At 35.8% G+C, this 13,378-nt stretch overlaps 1 protein-coding gene across 2 annotated transcripts in view; it reads left to right on the top strand.

Moving 5' to 3' along the window:
* Positions 1-13,378, top strand: part of ADAMTS3 (ADAM metallopeptidase with thrombospondin type 1 motif 3) — a 284,605-nt gene that overhangs the window by 210,507 nt on the left and 60,720 nt on the right. For both annotated transcript variants that reach the window (XM_012464418.3, XM_064367847.1), the window contains exon 5: positions 10,469-10,668. In XM_012464418.3, the coding sequence (XP_012319841.2) occupies positions 10,469-10,668 (200 nt within the window). The remainder of the gene's footprint in view (positions 1-10,468; positions 10,669-13,378) is intronic.

The raw sequence follows: 13,378 nt of genomic DNA, 5'->3' as shown, positions 1-13,378 counted from the left end.
TAGATTTTTAAAAATGTAGAATGACCACTTCTTCAATAATTTGATGTCATAATAATATACATTTTAATTCCATATGTTTGGAACTCTAGTAAAATTTTATTGCAAGTAACTGTATATATATGTTAATAAAATTTTATTGCATCATAACAAAGCAATATGAAGTAAATTTTTAATCAGTTAGTATGAAATTCTGGTCTTTACTGTGGATATATAATACATAAAAAATGTCTAAGTTTCACCTTTTAGAAAACAGGTTGTTTATAAAATCTGAAAAAAAATAGGTAACATTTTATGTTTTAGAAAAGAGATGTAAGATGTTCTTGGAAAATTGTATATGACTGCTGATGTCTCCAGAGTTTATGGGCACTCTTGTGCTCTTCTTTAAATGGGAGAATGGGAAGATTATCTCTTATTGTGATAAAGTACTATATTTTGTATCATAATATAGATTCTTTTAGTGTAGCACATTTTTTCACATAAAAATGTTTTAATGATGGTTGTATCCTTGACATTGAATTTAGCATCAAATAAATTATAAGTACGATCAATCATATATGACCAAAATAGCCAAAACAATAACCATCTTTAATAATTTGTTGAAATTATGGCCTAATTATTAATTATGGAAATTAGGCTGGAAAGAAAATGTTAGTGATCATCTAGCACAGCCTATTTATTTCAGGAAACTGAAGGTCAGATGAGTTTAGCATCTTTCTCAAAATCACAGAGTTCCATCATAGCAGAGCTGGAACTAGAGCTCAGTTCTCCTTTTATCATTTTCTGTTCTATTACTGCATAATAAATCACCCCTAATTTAGTAGCTTAAAACAGTGCCTATTTATTAGCTCACAGTTCTATAGGTCAGAAGTCTAAGGTGGCTGGGCTGGTTCTGTGCTTAATTTATCACAGGGCCAAAATTAAGGTGTGGGCCAGATTGAAGTTCTGTCTGAAGGATCTGGGAACAGTCCATTACCAGGCTTATTCAGGTTGTTGGCAGAATTTAGGTCCCTGTTTTTGCAGGCTGAGATCCTCATTTCCTTGCTGGCTGTTGGCTGTGGTTCACTGTCAGCAACTAGATACCTCTCTCTTGTCCAGGAAAAGAATCCCTCCATCTCCAGAGCCAGTAATGGTACATCAAATCTTCCTCCTGCTTCATTATTTCTGACTTTCCCTTCTGCCACCAGCCAGAGAAAGCACTATGCTTTTACTGTGTCATGAGGTTAGATCAGGCCCACTTGGATAATGTTTCTATCTTATGGTCAGTTGTACCATATAATATAACATAATCACAGGAATGATATCTCATCACAGGCACAGGTTCTGGGGACTAGGGCAGGACATCTTAGTGGAGCCATTTTAGAAAGTCTGCTTGCTGCACTCCTGAGCCTATTCTGATTTTCTTTGTATTATATCCTACAACCTTTTTTCTGAAAAATCTGTAATATAAATTTGAATATGCTCATAAAAAGTTTACATGTATCTCAGTCAAATATAACTGATATTTGTGCGGCTTACTGCATTACTTTGCAAGATCTCTGCCCATTCGCTACCTTCTTTTGAGAACCTTATCTAAAATTTTGCCTTGTCCCTATTGCTCCCTTGCTCCTGTTTTACTCTTTTTACCCTATTTGACAGTTCTTATCACTGGGATGTAGGTTCCATGAGGATAAGCAACATGTTGGTTTTGTCCTTGCTGGATTCCCAGTGCTTACAGCAGTGCGACACAAAATGGTGTCCAGGGTCTTTAAATACTTATCTGACAGAATAAGTGGCAAATGCTAATGTTAATAGTTTGGCTGTAATGATGCGTTTATGTTTTTCTTAATCATTCCATATTGGAGTGATTTAACTTACGAATGTAGAGTTTCTGGAGAAGTTTGAGGTGAAGAGATTTTCTATCTTTAATAAAGTTGCATTTTGGTGGCAAGTGATGGAAGTATCATGAGCTTCGAAATTGACAGCTATGAAAGGGAATCGTACGTCTCTTCTATGCAATTGAGCTTGTTTACAAAACTAATTTCTAGCAGTCTAAGATTACTAGAATGTAACCTAGTAACTGGGTGTGGTGGTCTCTTCCTCTACTGTTCTGTTTCCTCCTTGTTTTACTAGAGCTGAACTACAAAAGCCATAAATAAGAAAGTATATAATTTAGTCAAGAGAAAGAAAAATGTTAATTAAAATGCTATTAAATGTTTAGAGCATTAAAATGTGAAAATTAAAAACTGTGCTGTCTTCCAGAATTAGTTATGATTTAGCTGAATAAGAACAAAAGAAACTAAGAAACAAATTCCTAGTAACAACATCATTCATTTAAAATAGAACAGAGAGAATAAAACAATCAAACTGGGAAATAAGACAGAATGTGTAGTCTTTTTCAAAGGACCATGTAGCCTCAGAATAGTTGACTACAGAAGAATGAGAAGGAAAATAAGGACTATTGATGAGCGCAGCAGGGAAAGGGTATAAATGGGCTTATTTGTCAGGCTGCTTTTAGTTTCACCTGTCAGGAACTTACATAAACTGTCTAAGCAAAAGGACAAAAAAAAAAAAAAAAGCAGTAAAATCAGAACATGAGGAAGCAGTAGTTTATTGTTTTGTGAAACTGAAAAGGCCAAGTTTTCAGAAATTAAAGGGTGAATTCACGGGCTCATACTCATCATTGGAGTATAGTCTATTCTCTGTTAGTAGTCTCCACTTTCCTCTTGTAGCATTAACTTAGAACAACAGCTTTTCTCATGCCGTAAATACCTTCATTTTTATATTCTGCCAGTTTTCAGCGTAGTAATGAGAACTTTTCTTTCCTGGTAGTTCTAAATTAAAAAATCCTAGTTCACAATTTTGTTAGCATAATTTAGGCCATTTGAACATCTATTAACCAAGTACTGGAGCCAAGGAAATGGCATATACTACTTGGCCATGCCAGGTGAATGTCCACTGCTAGGGCTGAAGACGGAAGTGTAGAGGAGAAAAGTGAGATGAAGCAGGTGTAAGTTCATATAACTGCATGCACAGCCTGGAGAAACATAATTCTCCCACACCTAGAGTTGCTGGATTTATCAAATAAAACTATAGCGTTCTCATTTAAATTTGAATCTCAGATATAACAATGAGTAGGTTTTTAGTATTAAGTGTGTCTCATGCAATATCTGTGGGATATCTATAATAAAAATAATGTTGTTTATCTTGGATTTTAATGTAACAAACAATACTGTATTTTATCTGACAACCTTGCCCACACCCAAATGTTTCAGCAATAAATCACTGAAGTGAAATTAAATGGTTGCAGTGGGATGGAATGAGCAACAATTATGAGAATCCACCACTATGGAAATGAAGGACTTTACCTTTCAAAAAAATGTTGAGGCCAAAAGAATGCAGAAGTTATCTCTAGACAGATTATAACAGAAGAAATTAAACATGAAATGCATTAATGCAAGCTAGGTATAAAAGAGACCAGTGGAAGACTTTTGCTAAAGGATGAAGGAAGAGAAAGATCTGAAAAAGATTTCAGCAAGGTGGGTAACCTGTATAACATCCGTTTCCTCCTCTTTTATTTCAATTATGGCCACTGAGACATGGAGTTAAATGTTACCACAGAGCTTCTAGGAAAGGTTTTTACCTATTCCTAAGAAAGTAATGCAGGAAGACACAATCTGTTGGACATGACTTTGATGCTAGAATTGGTGCAGACATTTTGAAATAATCAAAGGAGCTAATTTGAAGACAAAGTTTGTACACCAAGAATGGCAGGATATGGAAAGATGAAAGGAACTGAGTCCTTGATGATCTATTGATGGATTAAGCAGGAATCACCATACCTCTGGAACTCTTATTATGTGAATTAGTATGTTTACTTATTGCTGAAGACACTTTAAGTTTTTTTTATTTGCAGTTAGAAATATTCTAGCTGACATATAAAAAAATTTTATTGCAAGTCAGAGTTTGTATTTTGGACGTTAAAGGGACTTTTGAAATTTCATTAGCTAGTAATCACAAACCCAAAGCATAAAAACATATTTTCCTTAAAAGGTAAGATGTTTCCCATCTAAAAAATGTCATGTTATTCCATAAAGTAGTCAGTAAAAACAAAAGCAAACACGTGTATTTTAGAATTAGAATTTTTGGGGAAAAGAAATAACGGAAACTAATATTCACTCAATGGTTATGTCTTTAAAAAATAAAAGCAACAGTTACTTAGTGAAACTTTTGAATTGACATCATAAATTGGCCTGAATATAGTTCTTTGAACTATCATTATGGAATTTCCCAGTTTGTGAAGGATAGAGCTTCTTTTCACTGAAATATTTTATATCTTGGTAGAATAGTGCCTCCGCATATGTGGAGATGCTGTTACTGTATCCTTTTAGGAAATGATAACTTTAAAAATTTTTTAAAAGATGTCAATTAAAAAATTACTGTTGTATGAAACAAACAGGTTAACACAATTATTTAAATTAACTGCTCTCTGCTTCTGATGTTGACAGATGACGTTTGTTGGAATTTAAACCTATTTTTAGCTCTGATTATACGATCTCCACCTACTCTTGGAAAATCCAGCCTGTAGTATTCCAGTTACTTCATTTCATAAGAGTTTTCTGTTCATGAAGAAGGCCAGAGTTTTATATATAGTCTCATTCTGTATTATTTGTTACTGCAAACCAATATGATGCTTTCTCATTTTCTGAAATAATGCACTACAAAGAAAGCTACTGTGGCACATTTTGGTAACATGAGTCTTATTTTATCCTTCACTTAGTCACATGAAAATTGGATTGCATTCCCATAGGGAGTAAGAATACTGGGAGAACCTAGTCAACAAAATTAAAATTTGTCATGTATGTTAGGACTAGATTCAGTGGCATACAAGAGAAAACTCATTAGAAGGGTGACCTAAACATAATAGACATATTACCTCTCATATGTAATGGTCTGTTTTTTAGGTAATCCAGGTTTTTAGGTATGATAAGTCTACAGTCACTGAGGAGTCATACTCCTTTAAAGAGTCAGACCCTACTCTTCTCAGCATGTCCCTTGATCCTAAGGTCAACCCATAGAGTTGCTGACATCATGTCCACATTCCAGGCAGCAGAAAGGAATATTGAGTGGAGGGCCAAAGGCATATGCACCTACTGGAATGAACTGTCTTCCTTTGAGGAGCCATAAGCCACCAAGATATAAGCAATACTTCTGCTTAGATCTCATTGGCTTATAATGAGTCACATGTAATTCTTAGTCACACGGAGATTGGGAGTGACTTTTGGCTGAGTTTGTTATTTCAAATAAAATTAACATTCTGCTCTGTAGGGAAGAGAGAATGCATATTGAGTAGATGGTTTTATCACAGTCTCTATAATAGTATGCTTATAATTGCATTCCAACCCCAAATGTATTTGTATTAGATTCAGAACTTGTACCTTTCCAATTTTACCTTTGTTTCCTGTCCTTTTTCAGAACAGAGGAATTTTTCTAGGGTAGGGAGCAATTTCACTAATCCTATACTTCGATTTCTTATAAATATGATTAAGCATATGAACATGCCATACTCCTAGAAATGTTTCAAGCCTTAGTGTCCATAATCAGCAAAGAAAGCTATAGTCTACTTTATCTGTTTAGTAAGTTCAAAATTCTGATGTAACATTAATTATCCTGTAGTTAACACTAAACATGACTGTATTCATTATTTGATTGAACACCTATATGCCCCTCAAAAGTTCATTCTGATAAAATGGGCCTTATAGTAAAGTTATCATTTTCTGCAAATTCATATACAGCAATTGGAAAACTAGGGGGTGCACAAAAGGATACAATTAAAATGTTACCAAAGTATTAATTAAATGCACAAGGTAAACTTCAAAAACTTAGGTTTTCCCAAAAAGTTTTAAAAAAGAAAACTAACTCTAGGAACTCAGAGGGGATTGCCTTTGGTGTTTCTGAGAAGCTTAAAAAGCACTGTGAGAATCACCTTTTTGGAATGAAGCATGAGACTAATAACACTACTCTACCTCTTGTAGAGACATTTTTTTCCTTTTGAATGCTCAATTGAGAACACACCTGTTAGAAAGCTCTCTGTAGTTCGGATTTTCCTTTTTTCTGCTAATTCTGTTATTACGTAAATTACTCTCTGCTGCCCAACTCAGCTAGCACCATTCAAGCCACCTGGCAAGTGGAGTTATTACTCAAATCTGTTTCCCTAAAGACTCAGACGTTAGGATTTTTCAAAGATAGTTTGGTAAGGAGGGGACTAAGGAATGGGTGCTGCTGATTGTTTGGAGTAAAGAAGAAATTATTTAGGCAGATAGTGAGGGTAGGGAAGTTCTTGGTAAGGTTTTTCTTTTAATGAAAAGCAGTCCCCAAATCATTTTCTTTTCAAACAAAGAGAAACCTATAAAATCTAGCTCCAGACATAGAAAGGCAAGCTAAAAACTTGTACGGGTGAATGCCAGCAGTTGTGCCAATAGGAAAGAGGCTACCTGGGGGCTAGGCATATCCAACATGGCAGCTCCATCTTCTCTTCTCTTTGCCAGCCACACGTACAGTGAGGAGACAACATGGCACTGACCAAGTGGAAAGCCCATTTAAATAATAAGATTAGGGTGAGGTGGCCAGCTTCCTAGCATGCTATGTAAATGTCACACCTGGTCCAACCAATCTGTGGGCCCTATGTAAATCAAATACTACTTCCTCAAACCTGTCTGTAAAATTCAGTGCACTTTGCTGAGAGCTGGAAGCACCATTCCGGTGCCCGTCTTTCTCACAGGAGAGAGAGCTGTTCTCCTTGTTCTCTTTTTTGCCTATTAAACCTCTGTTCCTAAAACCACTTCTTGTGTGTGTCCCCATACTGAATTTCCTTGGCACAAGATGACGAACCTTGTGTATTTACCCCAGACAATGATACCACTTCAATAGGTGTTGGAATATGTTCATCATACGCTGAGTCCACCTCTGGGGGCCACAGTACCAGCTGAGTCTTGAGTCATGCATTTGGGTGGTGTCAGTAGGTTGCCAGAGTGCACAGTCTAAAAGATATCTCAATTCAATCTTAGGTTCCACAATAGTGGTGCTATCTACAGAAGTAACTGGGGCCAGGCGTGGTGGCGCATGTCTATAATCCTAGCACTTTGGGAGACTGAGGTGGGTAGATCACTGAGGTTAGGCATTTGAGACTAGGCTGGCCAATGTGGTGAAACACCATATCTACTAAAAATACACACACACAAAATAGCTGGGCATGGTGGTGTTCACCTGTAATCCCATCTACTCCAAAGACTGAGGGATAAGAATCACTTGTACCGAGGAGGCAGAGGTTGCAGTTAGCTGGTATCACACCACTGCACTCCAGGCTGGGCAACAGAGCAAGAATCTGTCTCAACAACAAAAAAAAAAAAAAAAAGAAAGAAAGAAGGAATTGGGAAAGTTTTCAATCTTGTGATACTGGAACAATAGTGGTTTATCATTTAATTATGCCTGTATCTTTTTTTTTTTTTTTTGAGACGGAGTTTCGCTCTTGTTACCCAGGCTGGAGTGCAATGGCGCGATCTGGGCTCACCGCAACCTCCGCCTCCTGGGTTCAGGAAATTCTCCTACCTCAGCCTCCTGAGTAGCTGGGATTACAGGCATGCGCCACCATGCCCGGCTAATTTTTTGTATTTTTAGTAGAGACGGGGTTTCACCACGTTGACAAGGATGCTCTCGATCTCTTGACCTCGTGATCCACCCGCCTCGGCCTCCCAAAGTGCTGGGATTACAGGCGTGAGCCACCGCGCCCGGCCATGCCTGTATCTTAAAAGAATTCAGACCTCATTCATAATCTTAACCTAGTGGTCTTTCTTTAGTTTTACAAAGGAAGTTTAGTTGTGGGAAGGGCTATGGTCATCCTTGCTTTAAGGTTAAACTATGAACTAAATTCCTCCCAACGTTAGTTTGGCCTATGCCCGGAAATTGCCAAGAGCAGCCTGGAGGTTAGAAGCAAGATGGAGTCAACTATGTCAGTTTCTCTTACTGTCATAATTTTGCCATTATTTTGCAGTTTTACCAAGACAAATTCATTATGAATGAAGATATTTCACAGCCTCAGAGCTCTCTGTAATTATAATGAGAGTATAAGTACAAAGTACCAGAAGCTATCCTATTGTCTTTCTTTGAAATATTTGATATTGTGCATTTTAGGAAACATGGAAAGAACACTGCACAGCATGGAGGAAAGTAGGGACAAAAGTATTCTTGATTTTCAAAGGCTCCCTTCTTTCCCAGGTTTCTTATGCAGTTAAAAAAAAAAAAAAAAAAAGATTCTGTTTCCTTACCAGAAAACTGCCTATTTAAAGAGGCTTGCAAAGGCCAAACCAAAGGTGTGTTAAAGCAGAATGAACTGCCTTTCTGAAACAAGTATTCAGCCTTCTTCATTCACACATCAGCCTTCATGATATAATAACATTGCTGGTATATTTCCATTGGACGTTTTCTCTGAGCGTTCTGCCAAAAAGAGCCATTTTTAGAACTGAGAGCTCATGTCTGAATTTCCTATATTTGTACACTAGCTATCACAACGTTTCACATTCTCAAGTGTGTGAAAAGACTTGAGGTAGAATAGTAAAGCTATTTGCAGGTGTAGTAGTGTCTTGACCTCAGTGAGGGTTTGCAGCTCTTGAAAACTTTTGAGGAAAGCTTTCTGTTTGATGTGGATGATGGTGAGAGTTATTTATGTATTGTGGAGCCAGTGTAATTCCTTGGTGAGGAGAATTTTCCCAGCTAATGAGCTAGCAGTTGGGCTTAGGTCAAAGTGAATTAAAGTATAGCTTTCAAACCTGAGTAGTCACATTCAGAGCTTGTGGCCCTACTTGTAAGGGAGGGTGTTTGTGTTTCTGTATATTTTTTTAAAGGTAGAAAGAGTGTGAGCCTGATCTGTACTTTCACTACTTCGAATCCTTTGTGGCTAGGGCTTGGTCATCAATCTTCCCAGCCAAGAGACACCTATTTTTCCCCTGTCTTAATTTTATTAAAGCCACAAAGGTGGAGAGGAGAATATCTATTTATTAATGTCAGATGCTGACTCAAATGGCTTACGAGTCCCAATGTAGCATGAAGTAAACCTTCATATAAAGCATGAGTCAGAGTTGGTTCTGTCAAACCTGTGTTTAGATAAGTTTTTGTTTTAGACATCAAGGCAGTTTATAAAATAAAATCCTTTCCTAGTTTTATATACTTGAAATGAATATATTTTTGTTTTTATGCACCAGCAGTTTTGATTTTAATTTTCATTTTAATTTTGCAGTTAAATTTATGCAAAAATTTTAATTTTGATTTTGATTTTAATTTATATACTTGAATATATTTTTGTTTTAATGCACCAGAAGTTTTGATTTTAATTTTAATCCAAATGATTTTATTTTTTAATTCACTAAAACATTTTTTCCTTAAAAAAATCTAGTCATCTAAAAACAGATAACTTAGGTCATTAAAACCTGATGATGTCTCTCTCACTCTTTCCATATATATAGGTATGTGTGTATATATGTGTGTGTGTGGGGGGGGGTATGAAATGTTCATTTGGAAAGTAAAAAATGTAAGTTTCTTGAACTGCATTAAATAGGAAATTATTTTTACTTTTTTTTTTGAATATAGGTTATTTTCTGACTGACTTCTTACTTGAATATCTTAGATTCAGATATATGGTAACTGAAATGACTTGCCATTCAAATGATGGCCAGTGCAAATGTAGATAACTATAGTTTTCTGTACATCCCTGCATACACACACACACACACACACACACACACACACATATATTTTATTGGCATATGTATATAACATATATCCTGTATATTATATACTATCTTATCCACATACACTGCCACACACATATGTATATAGTAAATACCCTGTATATCCACTTCTTCACTAGCAGCATTCACTAGAAAACCATATTCAGAAGAAATAAAGCAATACATAGTGACTCATAATCATATCACTTGATGCTGTTGTATTGCCATGATATAATTTGATTTTTAAGTTAAGGTTACTGGAAAGAAGAGCAATTTAAATTTATTTGACACCAGTTTTATACTCCATGGTTATAGTAACTTAATTGCTGTAAACGTACTGGAGTTATTTTTATTTGTGATCTCTATTTAATAACTATATATCCAGCATATATTCTGTACCCCCACTCCTTGGCTGTTTGCTGGGAGAAAAACTGAACCACTCCTATCCTTACAGGATAGTCAGTCTGCTATGATGGCACCACTCCCTGTATAATAATATGATTTTACCCTCAGTGTAGCTGTTCTATGTTGAATTTGTAGCAGGTCTGTCTGATCATATGCGTATGCATATTATTTGAGGAATGAACTGAAAAGCAGCATGTCAGTGATTGTGAATGATGATTGTAGGCCCCAGAGACGATTCTTTTAAGAAGTTATTGGAAGGCCTGTTGGGGAAACTGAAATTCCGGGTTCCTTTTGTTTCTTAATAGAATCGGACCTGGAAGGCCTTGATGATCTAGGTACTGCTTATGGCAACATCCACCAGCAGCTGAATGAAACAATGAGACGCCGCAGACACGCGGGAGAAAACGATTACAACATTGAGGTACTGCTGGGAGTGGATGACTCTGTGGTCCGCTTCCACGGCAAAGAGCACGTCCAAAACTACCTCCTGACCCTGATGAACATTGTGAGTAGTGCCTCCTTTTTAAAGCTTTGTGGTCTTTTAATTCACTCCTCTTATTTGTTGGTACCCTTTGGCAGTCTGTGTGAGATCTCCCATGACTGTGCCCTGCATCCAAAATATGTACATGATGGCATTAAATTTAAATTATTGAGCTACATATTTAAAATACAAGAATGCTAAAATAAAGGAAGCGTGAACCAAAAGTTTCTTTTGGTTGATCAAGTAGTTTTCCATTGTTGCCAAAGTGAATTCATAAATTGAAAAAGCCATAATGAGATAATTAAAACATGAATTGTAATATTTATTTTGTTCTGGGGATTATCAGAACTCGCAGAACTTTGTCCGTCTGCTTCGATGTGTCCCATGAAGGATGAAATAGTTCCTTCCAGAATCACTCTGCTTCCCAGGATGATATAGAATGGTTTACGCCTGCTAACTCTGTGGACTCTTGTTGTTACAGCTTTTGAACAAATGTGATTTTTTTCAACATTTTAAGATGGAAGGTAATATGTTTATTAATACAAAGCATACGACTAGCAGCACAGTACTGCACAGCAACCACTAATGGTCTCTTTAAATTTATCTTTATTTCTCCTTTGTGAAACTTAATCAGATTAGGAAGAAGTTTTGTCAATATCCTCAAACTTGTGTTCTTTCTTTTTGAATTGGCAGCGAGCAATTGAGGAGAAATGATCATATGTAAACCACCTACTTCTAAAAGATAATTGAGATTTTGGTGTACTCTGTATATTTTACCTGATGCCAATATAAAATACATATTATATTGATCTTGCAAATTTATTACCTAAGCCTATACTCTGTTTTCTTTCTCTCTACCTACCTTCCCCTACCCCAGCTTTTGATATTTAATGTAATTTCTTGGATATCTATGTTCTGTACCTTTTTCCTCATGCTTACAATTAGATTTCAAACAATTACACTAAAGGAGAAAAATTCTTAATTTCATGAAACATGGTTTTATTTATGCTAACATCTGTTAATTATATTTTGGTCTATTGAGATGGCAGTTTATAAAATTACACTTATACCATATCTCTGTGAAACAGAAAATGAGTACAGAAATTCAAACACATTTTTATTTGTTCATGGCACTAATTTCTGTTATGCATACCAAGCAACACACAGAAAGCAAATTACTAGCGTTGGCAATAGATATGTATAGAGAATCATCATTTATGAATCATATGAATGTTTTCAGCTCTTCACTATGAACTTTTCATATTAACCTTTTGACTATTAACTTTTTACTAGTTTTGTAACTTTGGCATGCTTCTTGGACTTTCTATCCTGCTTCTGTCTCCTTGTCTGCATATTGAGAAAAATAGTAGGGATGTTGAGAGGATGAAGTGAGTAGATACAAGCCATCCATTATTTACAGTGCCATATGTAGATGCACAAATAGACAATCACATTTTAGTTCTCTACACCAAATTTTACTTCCTAAATTATCTAAAATTTCAAAATTCCTATAGAGATGTTATTCTTATGTCATTCGTTATGTCTCTGAGCTGCTTTTTTCCTACTACCTGGAAAACAATCAGTATAGACTTATTTGGCCCACAAATGAAGAAGGCTTTTGGAGTAATGCAACAGAGAATTTGATTTGGTTCTTGTCCTCATAGAACTTCTAATTATTATAGGAGAAAAAATAAATACATGGGAAAATTAGGAGGAAAATAACCTAAGCAATAAAAGACATGCCATTCTAAGATATATTATAGGCAATATATTATAAATGCTATAAAACTTTAGAGAATGGAGATGCGACCATAGTCCTCCAATCATGAAGCGATGAAAGTATTAAATTGGGATGAAGGAGGGTAAGGTTTAGTTTTAGTCCTACTACTGATTGGCTTTGCGACCTTAGACAAATCATGTCTCTTCCTAGGACTTAGTTTTCATCTTTATAAAACTGAAAGATTCAATTAGTTTATTAGTTATGTAATTTATTAAGAAGTTAGGAGTTAAACTGCTTTTAGAGATTTGTTTTCCTGTTGTCTTTTTGTTTGCTTTGTTTGTGTTTTTTTGAAGGACATGAAAATGTAAAGGTTTCTAGGTAGGAATAGATGCAATATATTCACCAGACAGTAAGTTTGGTTTTGAGAGTGTCAAAGAAATAAAGTGCTGCATTTTATGTTTTAAAAACAGTCAAGAGGACTTGTTTGGTCCATTAAAAAATCAGATAATAGACTCAGACTCTATCTCAAATACAAATTAAAGTAGAGTATCAGAGAATGGAGCTATGGGAGAGAAAATAACTTTTTAAAACAATATATTAGTTGCATTTTAAGTAATTAATATAGGTAAGAGATTTGGAGAGGTAATAATAACACTCCTCCTCTTCGCTCCCCAACTTCATAACCAACTGAGAGACAGACATGGAAATCACATAGATGAAGGATGAAACAGTTTTATTATTGATGAGAACTGAATTGCACATACAATTGTGTATACTTAAGTGTATAGTCACAAGGTATCCATTATTCTAAATCAGTGGTTCTTAACTGTGGGTAATTTGTGTTCTTGTCAGTTTCCAGGGACATTTGACAACGTCTGTAGACTTTTCTTATTTTTTACCATTGGTGGGTGGGGTGGGGGTGGGTATAGGGAGATGCCACTGCTAATTGTGAGAGAGAGAGGCCTGGGATGCTGCTCAGTATCCTACAGCACAGCAGACAGCCCTACATAGCAT

Source organism: Aotus nancymaae, unplaced genomic scaffold, assembly GCF_030222135.1.
Source record: "Aotus nancymaae isolate 86718 unplaced genomic scaffold, 86718_ANA_hifiasm-v0.15.2.pri h1tg000006l, whole genome shotgun sequence".
NCBI classification, from domain to species: Eukaryota; Metazoa; Chordata; class Mammalia; order Primates; family Aotidae; genus Aotus; species Aotus nancymaae.
Note: the sequence above shows the minus strand (reverse complement) of the source record. Positions and strands in the feature narration are given on the sequence as shown.